Source organism: Lepidochelys kempii, chromosome 11 (assembly GCF_965140285.1).
Source record: "Lepidochelys kempii isolate rLepKem1 chromosome 11, rLepKem1.hap1, whole genome shotgun sequence".
NCBI lineage: Eukaryota > Metazoa > Chordata > Testudines > Cheloniidae > Lepidochelys > Lepidochelys kempii.
In genome coordinates this window covers 73876058-73898241 of record NC_136390.1, presented here as the reverse complement: position 1 = coordinate 73898241, position 22184 = coordinate 73876058, and the positions used below count along the sequence as shown (strand labels likewise).

Below are 22184 nucleotides of genomic sequence, written 5' to 3'. Positions count from 1 at the left end.
TGGCTGACACATTGTTCTGATTTTGCGTTCAAACGCCTTACCCTGAAAAGCTGTGTAGATGATCAACTCTGATGTCCTGTTTAATATGTACTCTCTCAGTAAAACAGTTTCCTACGCCCAAGGCTGAATGCTGTTGCTGAGCATGTAACAGTTGCATTTGCTTATGTGGTCACTGAACTACACAGATCCAATTAATTATGAATCCCTGAAGTATGAAGTACCATCACAAAAATCTATTCTGGATCAAGCCAAATCTTTTTGTGGAAAAATATGCTGTGAATAAAATAATTTTTTCCAACTTGAGGCTAACTCTGTGGACTATCAAAACCAGCAGATACTTTCTTGTCATGTGTTGTGAACATTTTTTGCTAAGGAGTTTTGGTAAGTGTTACCAGCATAAAATCCCATGTTGAATACAACTACTGAACTTTCCTGCTGTATTCATTCTTTAGAAATTATCAAAGCAATTCCTTAACTGTATGGTAGAACTGACAGTCAGAACCTAGCAAAATTTAAAGTTTGATCATGGTCTGAATCAGGGGTTCTAAATCATCTCAAGTGAAAAGCAGAATACTGATGGAACATATGTTAATTATATGTATCCAAACAGTACTGTCCTGGCATGAAAGAAATCAGAGCCCGGTTCCTTTGACTTCCATTTTCTCCAGCAGGGATGTAGATCCAGGCAAAATAAAGACGTTATAATTATATATATAGAAAGTAACTGATAGGTCACACCTGAAACCTGAAGAATTTCTTACTGAAAAATTCTTAAGTTCAGGACCAATTCCCCATGAAATATTAATCAGTTATTTTTCACTCATGGCCAATTAACATCATTTTTAGAAAACCCAGAAGAAATGAGAACCAATTACTGATTAAAGATGTAAATGATTCTTTAAATTTGTCTTCATATCTTTAATTTTTCTTCTTCCCCTACAAAATCTGAAAGCTCGGTATAAATACTGTCTTGCATTCAAAGGCCCTCTTCTAACATTGTTTTGCAGATATATAAATGCAAATTCACGTTTTAGATTTTTGGGATAGAGAGGAAGTTGTGCAAGTCACACTTCTGTGCCCATTCAAGACTGTGGTGAAACCAAAGTATCTGCAGTGGATCAACATAGGGAATTTTAATAACCTGAAGGGAGGGGTAAATAAGGGGTAAATAAGGCCAGGGAGGGGTAAATAAGCAACTGGAGCCTTGTTGTAATGGGAGGAGAAAGAGAGAGAAGTTGCTAAGGATGTATATTATTCATCCTATGTGAATTGTACTAAGGCATAAAAATAATACTTAACATTTAAATGCTGCTTGACATTTTCAAAGACATGAGCAATTATTAATTAATTAACCCTACAACCCCTGTGAAATAGGTAAGTGTCATTTCCATTCTTGTATATGAGGAAATGGACACAGAAAGGTTACATGACACATCCAAGAACAAACAGCAAGCAAGTGGGGCAAAAAAATATTAGAATTTAGGAGCTCCCAGTTCTCAGCTCTGTCCTTATTCCACAAGACTAGGCTGCCTGAAGACTAGATACTATGAAAATCAAAACGGGGTCTGATGAGATTTGAATCCAGAAAGTGTACTAGGAAATATATAGGACAATTTCTGGATTCAAATCTCATCAGACACTTGAGTGTAGGAAGGAGTTATCTTAAGGCTGACATAATTAAATAATTAATTTGTTTTAAGATGGAAAGTGTAATGAAACTTTGGCAGTCCAACCCTGCCATTTTTTCCATCTTATGCAATATCATCTAAAAATGCCACCCCTATGTGATTTAATAAACATACCAAACCTAGGGACACAAACAACCAAACAGCAGTAGAGGCATAGGCCGATTATACAGTTATCACTAGATAACAATATAGTCACTAATGTTAACAAGTACACTTGTTTAATTGGGTTACCACATGGATGCCAACAAATGTGCCGTTTTACAGTAACTTGGTAGTTAGCCTTTGTTACCACTATAGGTTCAGTCTCCATGAAGGATATGCCATGTACTATACAAAGTATAATAAAACACTAAGCTTGGTCAGCTTGAGGAATCTTCTGGAGTGTTAATAATCCTGCGTGCTATCCATTTTAATCGTCTCCTTTCTTGAACAAGACTAAGTAGCTCTGAGTATCCAAGAATTCTAAGTGACCTCTCTGAAACCTGAACCAGGTTCAGAAAAACACAGTGAACTGAGCAAACCTCTGCATTTTCTTTAAAAGCTTTTGGAGTAGAGGAACTAGAGGCAGTGATCTGATAGCTGGAAAGTTTCAATGCACTGAAAAGACACCCCATTCCTTTTGGATATCTAAAGCAACAAAAAGACGATAAACTTCTGTCCATGCTTGACAAACTGCTCTATTACAGAGTCCATCCCCTTGTGATGGCCAATTTCTAAACAGCTGTAGCTTTTTAAAAAAGAATCTGTGAAAGTGACTGGTTAATTAGGTCCAAGAACAGGCTGAAGCAAGGAGCTGAAATTTCATGCATCCTATTGCTATACCATAGAGGTTCTCAAACTGGGGGTTGGGACCCCTCAGGGGGTCGTTAGGTTATGTGTGGGGTCGAGAGCTGACAGCCTCCACCCCAAACCCCGCTTTGCCTCCAGCATTTATAATAGTGTTAATATATTAAAAAGTGTTTTTAATTTATAAGAGGGGTTGCACTCAAGAGGCTTGGTATGTGAAAGGGGTCACCAGTACAAAAGTTTGAGAATCATTGCTACAGAACTTTTCTTTTGCTGAACTTCTTTTAAAGGCATTATGCTGCAGTCTCAGAGTCCAGGAAAACTTCCACAGTAATATGCTGACAAATTTTGATTGTGTAGGCTACTAAGACAGTAGTAGAATCTATTTTTTTCTTTGCTTACTACCAATCCCTAGCATTTTGTGAGGACTACTCTGTATCTTGGGCAGCAACAGGCTCTGTTTAGCCTACTGAGACAATGCTGAAACCTCCCATCTCTGGTCTGCTACAGTCCCTACAACCACCAAGATTCTCCATCAAACCATTGAGGAGTGGTGCTTAAAGTTGCTATTGCTGACAATCTTGATATGCCTTTTGCACTACAACATCCATATTACAGAGTAAAAGCATCTGTTAGCTATGCTTAAACGCTGTTCTAAATACCTGCTTTATAAGCCGCATATTGTCTCCCTCATTAACCAACTCTTTTACAGTGGTTGGTATGACATGTCAAAGTAATTGCTTTGTTCCTTGAACGCCATCTATGAAAAACACAGCCAAAATGTTAAGGAATGCGTTAATACTTTCCTGGAACAGACAAACTCAGTCAATGTACTGGAATATGCTACAAGGACACACCCAAGTCACCCTTAAACCCTACAGATCTGTCATGACTTGCATAGTAGATCAGCTGTGGGAAAACTAGTGCCAATTTGCACAGTTTTGCTACTCAAAGTAAAAACTTTTGAGTTTAAAAAGAACATGTTCCCATGGTGCATTCTAGCATTTTCCTGGCAAATTATATACACCACATTGTTTTCATACTTCCAGTAGTAGAGAAATTGCTTAAGATTACTTTCAATTGTAGCAAAATGAGCAACAATAAAGTTTACACTGACAAGAAAACTACTTCACATAAGTGTTTCCAGCTTAAACGGCATGAAACGTGATTTTTTTAAAAAATCATACTCATTCTAGTGCTAAAATGAAAGTACACTTAATGTAGACCAGTGATTCTCAACTTTTGTACTGGGGACCCCTTTCACACAGCAAGCCTCTGAGTGTGGCCCCCCTTATAAATTAAAAACACTTTTATATATTTAACACCATTATAAATGCTGGAGGCAAAGTGGGGTTTGGGTTGGAGGCTGATAGCTCACGACCCCCACGTAATAACCTTGTGACCCCCTGAGGGGTCCCGACCCCCAGTCTGAGAACCCCTGATGTAAATATTATTGTATTTGATCAAACATGCAATGAGGGCATTCTACGAAACATTGTATTTGATTTAAATCCTGAAGAGGCTTACCTATATATTTTACATAATGCATCAATTCTGATTAAAATGTTGGAGATTCTAGTTTTACAATGAAAACCTCAAAGCAGCTTTTATTCAAGTGGCATAGACAGACATCATTAGTACTAGCTCACACATTTTAATATATAGCTAAACTCCTGTGTGCAGAACCTCACATCCTCACCATTGATCCAAGTTCATTGAATAAGCAGACTGACATCTAGTGAACATTGAGAACTAAAACACAGACACATGTAAAGCTATTTCTCAAGCTATGCGCGTTTGGTTCATGCTGCTTGAAAACCTAATCGGTTTCGTCAGAAGACTTGAGAACTGCCTATTAACTTTTCTGAATTCAGCAAATAAAAATACATGAATATATATATGAAAAAAATTCCCTATCACAAGTATAGCATTTTTTGCCTCCCCTAAAGTTGCTACTCACTTAAAAGTCTTTTAGGTCCGCTGAATACTATTGCAGCATTAATGTGCTCCATTAGTTTGAAGACTAAAAGAATTTCCATCTAAACTTATTTATATATCTTTTTTAAAAATCAGCAAGATCAATTACAAATAATGCCATTTCGAAGAGAAAATGTTTCCTTTCTTCACAATCATTACATATTAAGTCTTCCATTAACCAGGAAGAAAAAGTTATATTTTAAGAAATAATTATCCCACAAATTAGATTTGAACATATACATATGAAAGTATTTTAGTTTTGCTATGCCAGTGACTGAACTACAGAAAAATGTTTACCTAATCCACCTCTAAAACTCAAAGAAAATGTTCGTTTTATATATTTAAATGATGTACTTGAAGGACACTTTCATGCAACTTTGAAAATAGTAGTTAAAAATAATCTCTTCTCCATTATTTATAACGCCCTCTTAGATACTGGAAAATCACCTGTGCCTGACAGATTTTAGCCTCTTCCGAAACGTTTTCTTCTCTGTTCCTAATGAAGCAGAAGTCACCATTGCTTCATTTATACTTCTTTCTTGTAATGCAACATCATGAATCACATCAGCAAGGATATGAGCAACTTTGGAAATTATGTTTATTTAATAAACTGCTACTTCACAGCTGACACAGAGTTTACATACTGTGTTATCTTGGTCCTGCAAAATGGTAGCTTTAAAAAAACCCCATATTGTAACAAGAAATTGTAATTGTGATCACTTACAACATAAGGTAGATGGAATTATGTTCCTAAACTGTTCTTCAAAGCCACTAACAGATCAGGTTCCAGCTACATTAGAGACCGCAGGCAACATTTTCAAAAGTGCCTACACCACTTAGGCACCTAAATTCCACTGAAATTCAATGGGAATCAATGAGAGAAGTTCCAAAATCACTTAGGCCCTTTGAACTATTTCACCCTGCATCTCCATCTATTGCATTCAGGATAGTTATAGCCCTGTCAGTCCTTGGATATTAGAGAGACAAGGTGGGTGAGGATAATCTTTTATTGGACCAAGTTCTGTTGGTGAGGGAGACAAGCTTTCAAGCCACACAGAGCTCTTCTTCACTTCTGGGAAAGGTACACTCCCAGCATCATAGCAAAATGCAAGGTGGAACAGACTGTTCACAATAAGTAGTTACCACATATTTTAACAGGTTTCAGAGTAACAGCCGTGTTAGTCTGTATTTGCAAAAAGAAAAGGAGTACTTGTGGCACCTTAGAGACTAACCAATTTATTTGAGCATAAGCATCTGATGAAGTGAGCTGTAGCTCACAAAAGCTTATGCTCAAATAGATCGGTTAGTCTCTAAGGTGCCACAAGTACTCCTTTTCTCTTTTCACATGTTTTAAGGTACCACTAACCCCCTCTTTTTGTTTGATGACTACAGAGACGTTAACATGACACTCTACCTTGAACAGTCCCTTACAATATGTACTAAATATTTATACTAAGCAATCTTGTCCACCTTGTATTTTGCTGTGATGCTGGGAGCATACTTTTCCCAGTCCTGATGATGAGCTCTGTGTGGCTTGAAAGCTTGGCCTCTCTCACCAACAAAACTTGGTCCCATAAAAAATTATCCTCACCCATCTTGTCTCTCGAAGTCACTTGCAGTCCTTTATGACACTGCAGATCACAAAGGCCGGACTGAAGCATTCAAGACACAGGGACAAAGCATTCCCAGCTGAGGGGATCTGGCTGTGGAATGAACCTTCAGAGGAGAATACAGAAATCCAGAGTCCAACCGTCTTTGGGAATGACAAAACATTGCCGTTCAATAAAGCTTTTCTACCATTACCAGAATGACCCTGATAGCATCTAACAATATGTCTTCCCTGCTCAAAGTTATTTTAAGCAAAGCTTTTTATAACCCAAAATGGAAGAACCAAAGATGACTCCATTAAGTGCACTAGGGAATTTACTATCACCAATGTAATTGGCGTGAAAGGCACACCGAAGCTATGGTGATGGGTGACAGTACACAAACCTAAAGGTAAACAAATAGATACAGCTAGATAGTGCCCAATGACCTCTACATCCAAAACCACGTAATGATTTCACTTACATTTGCTTGTCCATAAAAACATGCTAACCTATTTCTTATGCCCTCCTTGCTGAAACATGTCAACCTAGCCCTCTGGTCTTTTGATTCCAGGGAAGTATGGAACAAAGCTCTCTCCTGTCTTTCATATAGTGCCACATGTTTTACAAGGAGGGGTTAGTTTTTCTGCAAAACCTCTTCCTTGATATTACAAAACCCAAGAGCATCCTTGGGTGCTTAAGAGCAGGCCAGATTTTAGGAAAACATGAACTTGTAACTTCAGACAATGGTCAGGATTCATGTATCACAGGTGACTAGGGGTCATCAGTGACATAAAACCTCCAGTCTGCCTCAAACAGAGAGGACCTGAACATTACTGGTAATTGCAGGCAGGCGTAATACTATGGAATATTTTAAAAACTCTTGTGATTTTGGTGCCTGGTGAAAAATGGATTAAGGGCCTGTGAAAGCTCTCTACAGAGAGACTTCACCATTCCTCCAATGAAGAAAGGACCTGAGGGAGGGAGGAATAGGCCAAAGTGAATCCAGGATGGCCTTTTTTCCATAACGCTCTGCTCCGCAGCATATAGCTGATCTTCAAGCTCTCGGCACTTCTTAGTGGAACCGAGATGCCTGTAGCCCAGCAGACCCGCAACAATACCATTCTCATTGAAGACTGCTTGTGCTTGATGCCAAAATCAGGTCTTGTCCCTCATAGACAAGCTTTTTAAATTCCTGGTGTTTCTATTGGGGAAAAGTCAACCAGGTTTGAGATCTCTATCCATATTGCCACATGACCCTTGACCATGAAAGCCTGGTACTCCAGCTTAAAGATAGCAGCTGTGGATTTGGAGACACTTTTACCCAGTACCCACCGATGTCATTGATCCCGGGGGTCAACATTCTAAGAGCTGTGGGAATTCTGCACATTAGAAAATCAAGACCCAAGAGTGAGAATTCTCCCAGGTGGTATCTTTAAAAAGAATCCTGTTTAATTAGTTCTGCCATCCCCAATCAATCATGCTAGTCTCTACCTCTCTGTCAGTCCTCTCTGATAAACAATGGCATAAGGCGGCACTCTGCTCCTCGCTCCTCACTCTTTCTCCCCAACTCTTAAGGAGCAGCAGCTCAGAGGCCACTTCACTTCGTAATTTCTTCCAGCCTGTGAGAAGACCAGTAATTCAGGGGCTACTCTGCTCTTTGTCCCCCCCTCACTTTCTGTGAATAACCTCACAGCTCCAGCCACTCTGCTCTCTCCCTGCCCCCCTAATAAAAAACCCAGGAGCACCTGGACTGTTCTGCTCCTCGAGAAGAGCCAGCAGATCCCCAATCATACTCACTTGGTCAGCATTTTCACTCACCATGGAAAAGTGACTTTTTCCATAATCATCATGATCATTCAATAAATTTATAGCTATAATCTGCTAACCCTTTTACAATAGAAAATAAGACAATACTCTGTATGCCTTTCTTCCTGGAGTAACACTCAACAGAAATGTATTTTTCTTCTTACCAGAACTGGGCATATGGTTCACTCTAGGTGGATTTAGCAGCTCTACTGGCTGATCTCGGCCAGAAAGTCCATCTGGAAAACACAAAAAGGATTTGATATCATCACCTGTTTGTGGAATGTCTAAATTAGTTCAAATAACCAAAGTCACTAAGAGAGCCAGCACTAGGGATATGCAGACTAAGCAATTGTTTTGGACACCAAGCAGCTCAACGGTTGCGGGGACGAGGGGCCTTTAATTATTAGCATGTGTTTGGAAGGGGGCAAAAATATTCCTGCTTAGGGCTCACAGTAGGCTAGCACCACCTCTAGTCACCAACTAATTATCAGTGCAAAGGGAGAAAAAATACAAATATCAAAAATCACTTTAAACAATGATGCTCTAAAGTCAGCACCATAACATTCACTATATGAAATCTACTTTCATCTGTTCTGCTTTGGTTTTTATTTAGTACTTAGTTGTACTGGTCAGTCTTGCTACTAAAAAGGTACAGTAAATAAGTCCTATCATTCAATAAATAAATGGCTATTTATTTTTCTATTTAACAACAGTATGGTGAAGTTGCTAACAGACCTGGGAGGCATATTCTAAGAACACCTGTAGTATGCTGAAAAGATAGTAAAGAAAACAGAGCGCGTTGCAGGAGATTAAAATGCACAGACATGCATCATGCGCCCTGTTTGGCACTGGTTTGGATGTCAGAAAAAGCACTCTAAAAAATCACAATTTTTTTTTATGATATGTAGAAGTCCATCTTGTCAAAGCATTTTTCTATTTTAAAGCTTATGCCTTCCATACAAAACAAGTTGAGGTATAAACAGAAGTTGTTACAAACTACAGCACAATGTCACACCAGACTTCTTGACTTTTGCCCAAAAATGAAAGAGCAAACATCTGAAGTATTTGTTGACCATCCAACTATGTCCCACACCCACTTCCCCACTTTTGTTCATTCTTCTCCAACATCCTGCTGTCTTCTACCTTCTAATATCATGTGAATCAAGCTATATACAGTTCTAGAAACATCAAAGCAGATACCATCTTTCACAGTCAAATCAAAAGACAGTTTGATAAAATGAGTTTATCATTTAGATGTTAATGTTTTTTTTCATTATATCAAGAACACTGGCTCATCTTTTCTCTACTCCAAAAAGTTTGAAGAGAAAATGTAATTAAAAGTTCTATCTGTTGTTTGCATCAGTGGTCTCTTAGTACCACTTTCTATTTGGTATAATCTCAGCTACAACATGTCAATAAAATGAGCTGTGTCACGAGCTTTTCTTTTAAAATGGAAGCAATATTGCCCCTCGAACACATGCCAGTTAAACAGTTTGCGTGTTCGTTTTTTATTAAAGGAAATAGAATAGCCAGTAAAATAATGGATGATCCCACAGCTGCAGTGGAAGGACTATGAGAGATTTGTCTATAAGAGACTGGTGTTTGGAAGACTAGGTTCTGCTGAGGGTTAATCTGGACTGGAGAAGGGAAATGGGAGAACTGGCTAAACTTATATCAACATTAGCAGCAGGTGGTGTGCAATCAGTGAACAGGCTCACAGCTTTGTGGCTTTATTAGAACGAAGGTTCCGTAGCAAAGAGCCCGCTGTTCCACCTGTGCTTAAGAAGGAGAGTGCAACGTTTTGTTTGGGATGTGGCACTTGGTACGCTTATCTATGCATTTGTCACCTTGCTATTAGACTACTGTAATACTATTTAGGGCTACCCCTCAAATTATTCAGAAGCAGGAGACCCTCCAGAATGCAGGAACCCACGTATTAAGCAGAGCTTTGCACTCAGAATAAATGTATTCTGCAAGCTTTGTGTAGGTTTCCAGGTGGCATTCAGGGAACTGGTCTTAATTATTTGGATCTGGGTTACCAGAGTGAAGGCCTCTCCTTCCTGTACTACACTGCCAAAAGCTTTAATCATCAGAGATATTAAAAGTGAAGCTCTCTCAATACAGAAGGAGGGCGCTGGTGGCAGAGGATTCTCTGAGAGCGCCTCCTGTCTCTGGAAGGACTTCTCCCCAGCCCCTTACTCTGAAGGGGTGGGGAACCTTTTTTCCTATCGCAGGCCACTGACCCACAGAAAATATCACTCATGGGCCACACACAGCCCCGCGGGGGGGGAGAGGGGGGGCGCAGAAGCTTGGGGATTCCCCTACGCTCCGGGGTGGGGCCAGAAATTAGGAGTCTGGAGTGCAGGAGTGGGCTCAGGACTGGGACAGGGGGTTGGGGTGCGGGCTCCGGCCAAGCAATGCTTACCTCAGATGGCTCCTGGTCGGCGGCGGGGCTAAGACAAGCACCCCCACCACCGCCCTGGCCCCGTGCCATTCCCAGAAGCAGCCACAATGTGGCTAGGCAGCTCTGCGCGGTGTCCGTGCTCACAGGTGGTTCCAGGCCAATGGGAGCTGCAGGGGTATTACCTGCAGGCGGGGGTAGGTGAACCCAGACTTGGAGTTTTCTTGATCGCCCCTGCGCTTAGGGGCCACCGACCGACCAGCCTGGCACCCTAGCTTCCCCCCCACAGTGGGGCAAGCTGGCGCTTGCAGCTCCAGTCCCACAGGGGGGCACTGAGGCTCAGGGTTTCCAGCCTGTGGCGCGGAGACTTGCCACAGGCCAGATGAAATTAAGCAGGGGGCTGGATCTGGCCTACAGGCTGGAGGTTCCCCACCCTGGTCTAGAGTTTTAGTATTGGAGACATTCTGATCTTTATGAAGGGTATTTGGACCGTGGACAGAATTACAATTAGCCACAGTTATTTACTGGCATAAGATAGTTACAGTCTGGGGCCAGCTCAGATTGTAATTGTATGGATTCTGCTACTGACCTAAAGGATTTAGGATTTTTTATTATTGTGAATGTTAAGTTTTAGAAGAGCTGTCTGATCTTGTGATAGATATTTCTAATATCTTTTTATAAATCTAAAGAAGAATAATGCCCAAATAATTGAGTTTTCAAAAAAGCCACATACCAAAACAATTAAACCTTTTTGTTACTCTTTTATTCAGCCTCAATAATATGCTCAGTTCAGTACAAGAGCAAATTTGTTTTAAAAACCTCTTCCATAAAACATGGAAACCTTAGAAGACAGAAGTATATTGAGTTAGCCAAAGTTTTTGTTTTTATAAGTTATGAAATTACTATTTAGCATGGAAGGAAATGAGTTACTAGGACAAATTTTCATGGAGAGGACAGTAGGTTTGCTAGCACTTAGAAGTACATATGTTTGATCCTGAAACATACCTTATTGATATCCAACTCCGTTTCAGAAACCAACCTAGAGTTCACCAACACTTTTAAACCATTTAAAAAAATTTAAAATGACATTTGAAATTTCAAAAAATCCTACTTCCTCCCCTTAAAAAGCCAAAAAACACAGACACCCTTCTGCTTCCCCCTCTCTATCCCACCCATAGCTCCCAATGCATCAAAGACAACAAGGCCTTGACAGGGGACAGTGCAAATATTAACAAATGTGAAGAATAACTGAAGTGATGCTATGATGAGAGAAAAGAGGCATTTCAATTCACTCGTCCTACAGTATCTAGATAGGAGTCTCATGACAGTATTGTTTTTAAATTGAATTGGCTGAAACCAAATAACCTATACTACTTTTACTTTTCTCGCTACTCCTATAGAAAGGAAACGGCAGTAAAAAAAAAAGCTAGCACCAGAGACAAGACCACCACCAACACACATGAAATAAATACTATATATATACATAATCCTATTGTGTTGATGCTCTACGTCCCTCCACTTTAACATTAATTCTTGAAATAGACTCTTGGCGAATACACCAGATTCTCCCCACTTTAGTTCCTGGAAGTAACATTCTCCTTCTTTGTTCATATCAGCCCTCATCTGAACACCTGGAAGGGATTCTAGAATTCTTTTGTTAACTCAGAGAAATATAACAGTGATTAAATTTGTGGAACAGGAAGGGCTGTTTCAATGGTTAGTTTAGCGAGCTTAATGGTTGGTGATTACATAGGATGGAAATGATGCACTTTAATTATTATGGACTGTATATTAAGTTATGACACAGGCACCTAGAGCGGATAGATAGATGTTTCTGTATGGGTCTCAAGCAATAAAATGACAGGTTTCAGAGTAACAGCTGTGTTAGTCTGTATTCACAAAAAGAAAAGGAGTACTTGTTAGTCTCTAAGGTGCCACAAGCAATAAAATGTTCAGTTTATATGCTTATATTTGATCTAATACTCTTGCTAAAAGGATTAGCATAAAGAAAAGTTTGTAATTACCATGCTTAGAAAATGTAGAGTCTACTTTCTTTCCTATAACTTAACCGCCCATGACATAGGCACCTGCTGTTCTGTAACAGATCATGACTACAACAAGGAACTTACTCCCCAGATTCTAAGCACAGAGCTCTCTCCCTTTCCTCTTGTATGAATCTCTTTACTTCCCACTTTTTAAAATATATCTGCAGGGTTTTAAGGAAGGAAACCCAAGGGAAGACTGCAGAACCTTACACACAAATGTCATACCAGAGGACGACAGCATGTCCGTTTTACAAGCTTCCTGACTGGAGACCCCTAGAGAAGTGTCTACTTCTCTGAGTGGCAGGGAGACTGATGAATTAACAATACTCTGAACACTTCTCCCTGCCAGGATGAAACTGAGAATCTCAGGGAGGAGGAGCCCCTGTGCTTGAAAGATGAAAAGGAAGAACCCAGTCGTAATGGATCAGGATCATCTCCATGAGTTTTAATTCATGTTCCATTTCAACATCAAACCAAGGGTATGGATAATATGCAATGGGATGATCATCAAAACAATGTCAATGATAGCCAAAACAAAGTAAGTTATCCTTCATATTAACTAATTTTCTGCTCACTGCTTTATAGAAGTAAGGTATCTCCTAGGCAATTAATTCCTCATAAAAAGCAAAATCAGTTTTTTCACCTGGAGTTTTGGTTTTTCCTAGCACTGTTATTACCTGAACAGGCCAGGCAAAGCAGAAATCCTTCTTTTCCCAATTCAGCCATAACCCAATAATAGAAAAAGAGCAGTTGAACATAATAATTCAGCTGTTGCCAGGACACTAAAAATCTCTATTTTAAATCAGCAGACAAACACAAATCTGGTCTGCCCGGGGAAATCCGTTTTAGTAGTAAGATAAAGATAGAATAGAAAGCTAAGTTTTAGGACCAAATAGCAAACTGGGGCCGGAGGACATTTTCTATCAAAATTATATCATACAACTTAATACTGTCAATGCATTTGCTACAGTAGGAATTAACATTAACACACAGTAAAATGTGTAATGTTACATCGAAAATACATATGAAGGAGCTTGGTCATGTATCACTACAAGTTAGCTGCTACATATTAACCACAATCACAAAACTGAATAAAAAATAGAAAAGTCAGGTGTCACCTCCCAAAAGCAATTAAATTCCCTTAAAGATACACTCAGGAATTTCCAAAAAGCAGCTCAGGAAAAAATATCTAACAAGCACTACAAAAGCTGCTCTGATCTATTGGTTAGGGTTTCCACAATTTTTGCTGTGAAGATTAAAATTCCACACCATGTTATTAAATATGCATGTCTATTGCTATTAGAATATTTGAAGACCATTATTTAAAAATATTTAAAAAAAACAAGTTACCATGTGTGCTTGAAAGAAGAGATTTTTTTAACCATAACTGCCAAATCAAGTCAGATTTTCACCAGATAACAAAAGACCACACATATCCAGTTTAAGAGCTCTCTTCCCTGCAAAATATCAACATTCTTCCTCCTCCTTCTGGAGTGCTACAGCTAATCAGAGAAGATGAGAAAATTGGCTGGATTGTCTTCACTCTCAAAAAAGATTTAATCATACCTGAGCAAACATTAAATTAAAAAAAAATTGAAACAAAATCATGATTCTGCCAACCGCAAATCTAGTGAAAGTTTGAGAAAGCTATGAGCAACGGAAAAAGGGAGCCATTGGAAGAGGACTGATTAGGCAACCTTACAGCTGTGACTACACACTCTAGGTATATTAGAGAAAAAACTGTAAAATGTTTTTTAAAAGAAAAAATGTGTGACAACAGCCAATACAACATACGTTGTGCTACCACACTGAAAATAACCTGGCAGTCTTGATGGAATTTTACTTCAAATCCTGAATAAAAAAAGCATTTTCTCTGCTCCTGCTGAGCTGCGTTCCCTTCTTACCATGGTTACTTGAGATGTTCAGTTCATAATTCTGATGACGTGTAACTGACCTTTACAATACAAGAGAAATGCTTTTACACAGTGTTTTATGCCAACATTCATGAATAAGCGAAGAGATAGGAGACATTCTGGATTGAAAAATGAATAATAGCTTCCATCAAAGACATTTTAACCCTTTCTCCCCAGCCACCCAAATAAAACAAAGAAATACAATCAGATTAATCCAGGCAAATTTAATTGAAGGGGGGGAAAAAAAAGTAGATATTTCTCCAGGCTGTTTTACCAAGTCACCTGTACGCCCCAGTTTCTTTGTCCTCTCTTTCCCTTTGTGTTCTCCAGGAGTGGGAGCCACACGGGAGTAATATCTCATGCCAAAGTTACACATCCCAGAAAAACATGGAGGGGACGGGATACAATAAGTGATGCCTCACATGACAGACTAGATAACCTGAGCAGAGTGTACTCAGCCTGATGTTGGTTAAGATAGTTAATACCTTTCTATAGGAGGGCCTGGTATCAATCTCCTTCAAATGACAAGTCATTAGACCAATGAGGCTAGTGATCATGTCAATTTCCACCCCATAGCTCTATCTTTTTTTTTTTAAACTCAAGTTATTGAGTAAGTAGTAGTGAGACAGCTGTGTCATCTCAGTTCCACATAATTTGACGTTCCCTTTCAATCTGGCTTTTGGGCTGGGCATAGCACAAAAAAGAGAACACTGCTCGTTAATCTGTCTGCAGACTTCAATACCATGGTATAAACTGAGAGTTTTGTTTACTTGCCTGTAGACTGGATCACTCTTCAACAGTTCTGTTCTCAAAGAGCTTGTAGAGCCTACTATCAATAGTTCAAATGACACTCACGTGGAGTACTATGCTGTTCTATTCCATCACCCAGATGGTGAGGCTTTTGGGTAGACAGACATTTGGGGCTATTTTGCCATAGGTATGCAGATGATACACAAATGTGCATCTCTTTCATCAAGCCCAAATGAGGAGAAGTTCTGCTTTCCGAGTATCTAACCAAGAAAAAGCTTTAGTTGACAAGCTAGCTGAAGCTCAGCCCAGGCAAAACAGACACTGCTCAGCGCCTGAGGGCAGCATCCAGAGGACATGGCAGACAAGACTCTGACTAAACTTTGTCTGAAAAGAGCAGTGTAGGAACACTTAGGTCTGATAGCTCCCAAATCCTCACTTGGCACTAGTGAACAGAAGCATCTTCCCCTCTCCCCCACTGGTTTCTAGTAAAATGATTGTGACTTTGTCTGTCTCTGATGTAGACCTTCTCAGAGTTATTCCTGCCTTTGTGATCCTAGCATTGGATTATTGCTTTGTTCTCTGACAGGGCCTAATTTAGAAGGCCACTCAGAACATATACTTAATGGAAAATGCAGCTGCACACCTGTGGAGTAGAGCTAGGTTACATTTAAAGCAAGCATGTCACACTTATTTGGTAGCAACGATTGCATTCTACTAGTGCTGTTATTTGGGCCAAGTCATAAATTTAGTACTCCATACCCCCTGCTCCCCATCCACAACAGAATGCCCACTCATGTCAAGGAGGTGTTTGCACAAAGATCAAAGATACAAACAGCAGACTGGACTTCTACATAGAGTGCTTCCGCCGACGTGCACGGGCTGAAATTGTGGAAAAGCAGCATCACTTGCCCCATAACCTCAGCCATGCGGAACGCAATGCCATCCACAGCCTCAGAAACAACTCTGACATCATAATCAAAAAGGCTGACAAAGGAGGTGCTGTTGTCATCATGAATAGGTCGGAATATGAACAAGAGGCTGCTCGGCAGCTCTCCAACACGAGTTTCTACAAGCCATTACCCTATGATCCCACTGAGAGTTACCAAAAGCAACTACAGCATTTGCTCAAGAAACTTCCTGAAAAAGCACAAGATCAAATCCGCACAGACACACCCCTGGAACCCCGACCTGGGATATTCTATCTACTACCCAAGATCCATAAACCTGGAAATCCTGGGCGCCCCATCATCTCAGGCATTGGCACCCTGACAGCAGGATTGTCTGGCTATGTAGACTCCCTCCTCAGGCCCTACGCTACCAGCACTCCCAGCTACCTTCGAGACACCACTGACTTCCTGAGGAAACTTCAATCCATCGGTGATCTTCCTGATAACACCATCCTGGCTACTATGGATGTAGAAGCCCTCTACACCAACATTCCACACAAAGATGGACTACAAGCCGTCAAGAACACTATCCCCGATAATGTCACGGCTAACCTGGTGGCTGAACTTTGTGACTTTGTCCTTACCCATAACTATTTCACATTTGGGGACAATGTATACCTTCAGATCAGCGGCACTGCTATGGGTACCCGCATGGCCCCACAGTATGCCAACATTTTTATGGCTGATTTAGAACAACGCTTCCTCAGCTCTCGTCCCCTAAAGCCCCTACTCTACTTGCGCTATATTGATGACATCTTCATCATCTGGACCCATGGAAAAGAAGCCCTTGAGGAATTCCACCATGATTTCAACAATTTCCATCCCACCACCAACCTCAGCCTGGTCCAGTCCACACAAGAGATCCACTTCCTGGACACTACAGTGCTAATAAACAATGGCCACATAAACACCACCCTATACCGTAAACCTACTGACCGCTATTCCTACCTGCATGCCTCCAGCTTTCACCCTGACCACACCACACGATCCATCGTCTACAGCCAAGCTCTGCGATACAACCGCATTTGCTCCAACCCCTCAGACAGAGACAAACACCTACAAGATCTCTGTCAAGCTTTCTTACAACTACAATACCCACCTGCAGAAGTAAAGAAACAGATTGATAGAGCCAGAAGAGTTCCCAGAAGTTACCTACTACAGGACAGGCCTAACAAAGAAAATAACAGAACGCCACTAGCCGTCACCTTCAGCCCCCAACTAAAACCCCTCCAACGCATTATTAAGGATCTACAACCTATCCTAAAGGATGACCCAACACTCTCACAAGTCTTGGGAGACAGGCCAGTCCTTGCCTACAGACAGCCCCGCAACCTGAAGCAAATACTCACCAACAACCACATACCACACAACAGAACCACTAACCCAGGAACTTATCCTTGCAACAAAGCCCGTTGCCAATTGTGCCCACATATCTATTCAGGGGACACCATCACAGGGCCTAATAACATCAGCCACACTATCAGAGGCTCGTTCACCTGCACATCCACCAATGTGATCTATGCCATCATGTGCCAGCAATGCCCCTCTGCCATGTACATTGGTCAAACTGGACAGTCTCTACGTAAAAGAATAAATGGACACAAATCAGATGTCAAGAATTATAACATTCATAAACCAGTCGGAGAACACTTCAATCTCTCTGGTCACGCAATCACAGACATGAAGGTCGCTATCTTAAAACAAAAAAACTTCAAATCCAGACTCCAGCGAGAAACTGCTGAATTGGAATTCATTTGCAAATTGGATACTATTAATTTAGGCTTAAATAGAGACTGGGAGTGGCTAAGTCATTATGCAAGGTAGCCTGTTTCCTCTTGTTTTTTCCTACCCCCCCCCCCCAGATGTTCTGGTTTAACTTGGATTTAAACCTGGAGAATGGTCAGTTTAGATGAGCTATTACCAGCAGGAGAGTGAGTTTGTGTGTGTATGGGGGTGGGGGGGATGTGAGAAAACCTTGATCTATGCAGGAAATAGCCCGACTTGATTATGTAAAGAGTTGTCACTTTGGATGGGCTAGCACCAGCAGGAGAGTGAATTTGTGTGGGGGGGTGGAGGGTGAGAAAACCTGGATTTGTGCTGGAAATGGCCCACCTGTTGATCACTTTAGATAAGCTATTACCAGCAGGACAGTGGGGTGGGAGGAGGTATTGTTTCATGATTTCTGTGTGTATATAAAGTCTGCTGCAGTTTCCACGGTAAACATCTGATGAAGTGAGCTGTAGCTCACGAAAGCTCATGCTCAAATAAATTGGTTAGTCTCTAAGGTGCCACAAGTACTCCTTTTCTTTTTGCGAATACAGACTAACACGGCTGTTCCTCTGAAATCTGGCCTTAGTAATAACTAAAAGTATAGTAACTATACAAAGTAACTAAGTATGTATAAAGCACTCAGTGGGAATATATGTCCTCTCCTCCACCCTGGGACACCACTATTTCTGCCCTCTTCCTTCCCAACCCCTACTTTGTTTTACATCCCTGAGTCTTTATATTTTCTCTCTTCTGCCCTCTGCACTTCATTCCCTACAGCAATTCCCAATGCCAGGGCTTCATTCCCACCTCCTTCCTCATTCCATCTGCTAAAAATGATCAATAATGCAGTCATTAATGTGACATTAAAATATCATTTCAGGAATTCATGCCTCTCCAAATCTGCAGGCATAGGAAGGCGAGGCTATCGGTTTACCCTTAGTTTATATTCAGAAGAATTTCTTCACAACCATGTGGCCTAGAAGTCTCTTTTTTTTTTTTTAAGGGGAGATTCTGGGCCACAGAAGTAAATTAGGCAGTAGGTCAGATCTGAAAACTGCAGTGTCTTCCCAGCTGTTTCAAACTGTAATTAAAGGTATTTGCATAGAGCTCAAACTATACAGTATTTAATTGGCAAACTCTAACCTGGCTTACACCAGGATAGAAAAAGCTATCACAGCAAATGACATCATACTGTACAGTCTTGCTCAGTGCTTACATTTGAAATCTTGGGGACTGAAAGCAGGGTGTGCTCAGAAGGGTCCTCTAACGTTGCATTCATTTCTCCCAACTCTCCAACATAGCCTGAAATCTGTTGACCTACAGGACACAGCAAAGCTCACCTATTTTATCAGAATTTCTTCAGATGTTTATAGTGTGGTATGCATTGTAACATACGCATTGATCATTGAATTGTGCGTTTTAATTGTGTATATGCACCCAGGGACTATGTGATGGACATGTTCCAAACCTAAAAACAACTAGATATGCGTTTCTGTTATAGGTATACATGAATTGTGATCACATATAACTTCCGTTTATGAATTTATAAAAGGAGCATAAAAGGGAGGGCTAGTTCTTGAATAAAAATGCCCACAATAGGCATCCGCACGTTTTATTTCAAGGAAACGGTTCAGTTCATGGATGATTTAGGTTTTTGTCTTCCTAAAATGTAGTGAGAAACAGTGCCCTTCTGTAGTATTATTGGAATGAAAGAATGCTGAACTGGGATATGTGAGAGGAATAAAACCAGCATAAATCTTCAATTAGTGCCTGCCAATTAAATGTGGTCCACTACTATTTCCTGAATTACAAATTGCTATCATACAAGGTAATTGAGAAATATAACACCATGTTAAAATGATATTAGCAATGAGAAGAGTAACTTTTGTGAATGTATTATTTATCTGCCTATTCACTTGAAGTTTACAAGATGGAAAAAAAACCTGTACATTTACGAGTGAGAAAGCAATTAAAGGCAGCAAATACATTATTTGTCCATAAACCTACGAAAAAATGCTCTGTTTCCTTTCTAATTTGTCTGCACTCAAGAATCTATTTTTGGAACTCTCCCTGGACTGGACTATAGCATATGTACTGTAATGGCATTGTAATTAGCCCAGAGAGCTGGAAGATGCATTGCACATCCAAAAGGGAAGAAGTCTAACAGAATGAAAGCATCCTTCACTTCCTTCTCAAAATGTGATTTATAGCAGTTACCAAGAAGAAACACATTCAATAGCACATTCAATTGAACTGACTGCTTAGTCTATTATTAAAATCCAGTGTATCCTAACAGCATGCAGAACTCAGCAGAAACCATCATAACAAATATTTGCTGTAAGCAGCTATTACTGAACAAGCTCTATTTACTATTATTACAGCAATTGTGGGATAACAGATAACTGGGGATATCCACAATAAGAATTGGGAGTGGGAAGAAGGGAAGGGTGTAAGAGGAAAAAAAGAGTTAATCCAACATTGCTCTTGATTTTACATGTAGTATTAGCATTAGAGACCTTTCATTGCTTATGACTGACATGGTGCATAAATTACCAGTGCTATCTCTTAGGAAAGCCCTGAGTATTTTCAGAAATACTCGTTTTCTTCCATAACACTTCTTTTCTTTTGTTTAACAGCAACAGAGTTACAATGTTGTCTTCTCTCTCTACTATACAAAAGGTTTACACAGATTTGAGTTTTAAATCTCCTTCATGTCCCTGACACAACTGATTACCCAAGAGACATTACTATGTCTAAATGTCACATGGACGGCAACAAGTATCCCACTGAAGTCAGTAATAGCTCAGCAGCACCTTGCAAGAGGAGTACCATAAGTTATTTTCTGTAGATCTATTTTGCCATATAAACCATGAAGATTTGGCAAACAGGATCAGATGATGCTTGGGCTGCATCGGAGAGTGCTAAAGGAGTTGGCGGATGTGATCGCAGAGCCATTGGCCATTATCTTTGAAAACTCATTGCGATCGGGGGAAGTCCCGGACGACTGGAAAAAGGCTAATGTAGTGCCCATCTTTAAAAAAGGGAAGGAGGAGGATCCTGGGAACTACAGGCCAGTCAGCCTCACCTCAGTCCCTGGAAAAATCATGGAGCAGGTCCTCAGGGAATCAATCCTGAAGCACATAGACGAGAGGAAAGTGATCAGGAACAGTCAGCATGGATTCACCAAGGGCAAGTCATGCCTGACTAATCTAATCGCCTTCTATGATGAGACAATTGGCTCTGTGGATGAGGAGAAAGCAGTGGACATGTTACTCCTTGACTTTAGCAAAGCTTTTGACATGGTCTCCCACAGTATTCTTGCCAGCAAGTTAAAGAAGTATGGGCTGGATGAATGGACTAAGTTAGTTAGATTGTCGGGCTCAACGGGTAGTGATCAATGGCTCCACGTCTAGTTGGCAGCCGGTATCAAGTGGAGTGCCCCAAGGGTCACTCCTCAGGCCAGTTTTGTTCAATATCTTCATAAATGATCTGGAGGATGGTGTGGATTGCACCCTCAGCGAGTTTGCAGATGACACTAAACTGGGAGGAGAGGTAGATACCCTGGAGAATAGGGATAGGCTACAGAGGGGCCTAGACAAATTAGAGGATTGGGCCAAAAGAAATCTGATGAGATTCAACAAGGACAAGTGCAGAGTTCCGCACTTAGGACAGAAGAATCCCATGCACCGCTACAGACTAGGAATCGAATGGCTAGGCAGCAGTTCTGCAGAAAAGGACCAAGGGGTTACAGTGGATGAGAAGCTGGATATGAGTCAACAGTGTGCCCTTGTTGCCAACAAGGCCAATGGCATTTTGGGCTGTATAAGAAGGGGCACTGCAAGCAGATCGAGGGACATGATCGTTCCCCTCTATTTGACATTGGTGAAGCCTCATCTGGAGTACTGTGTCCAGTTTTGGACCCCACACTACAAGAAGGATGTGGAAAAATTGGAAAACGTCCAGCAGAGGGCAACAAAAATGATTAGGGGACTGGAACACGACTTGTGAGGAGCGGCTGAGGGAACTGGGATTGTTTCGTCTGGGGAAGAGAAGAATGAGGGGGGATTTGATAGCTACTTTCATCTACCTAAAAGGGGGTTCCAAAGAGGATGGATCTAGACTGTTCTCAGTGGTAGCAGATGACAGAATGAGGAGTAATGGTCTCAAGTTGCAGTGGGGGAGATTTAGGTTGCATATTAAGAAAAACTTTTTCACTAGGAGGGTGGTGAAGCACTGGAATGCGTTACCTAGGGAGGTGGTGGAATCTCCTTCCTTTGAAGTTTTTAAGGTCAGGCTTGACAAAGCCCTGGCTGGGATGATATAGCTGGGGATTGGTCCTGCTTTGAGCAGGAGGTTGGACTAGATGACCTCCTGAGGTCCCTTCCAACCCTGATATACTATGATTCTATGAAAATATTTACAATGGCTGCAATATGCATTACTGCACAAAAACAAGAGACAAAATCTGATCTCATTTCAGTTAAAGTTGAGACACTAATGTTGACTACCCAC

At 40.7% G+C, this 22184-nt stretch overlaps 1 protein-coding gene across 11 annotated transcripts in view; it reads right to left on the bottom strand.

The window, feature by feature from the left end:
* HDAC4 (histone deacetylase 4) overlaps nt 1-22184 on the bottom strand; it is a 468350-nt gene that overhangs the window by 291714 nt on the left and 154452 nt on the right. For 10 of the 11 annotated variants that reach the window (XM_073306829.2, XM_073306834.2, XM_073306828.2 and 7 more), the window contains one exon: nt 8011-8082. The exons of the other annotated variant lie outside the window; for it this stretch is intronic. In XM_073306829.2, coding sequence (XP_073162930.1) covers nt 8011-8082 — 72 coding nt within the window. The remainder of the gene's footprint in view (nt 1-8010; nt 8083-22184) is intronic. 11 annotated transcript variants of the gene reach the window in all.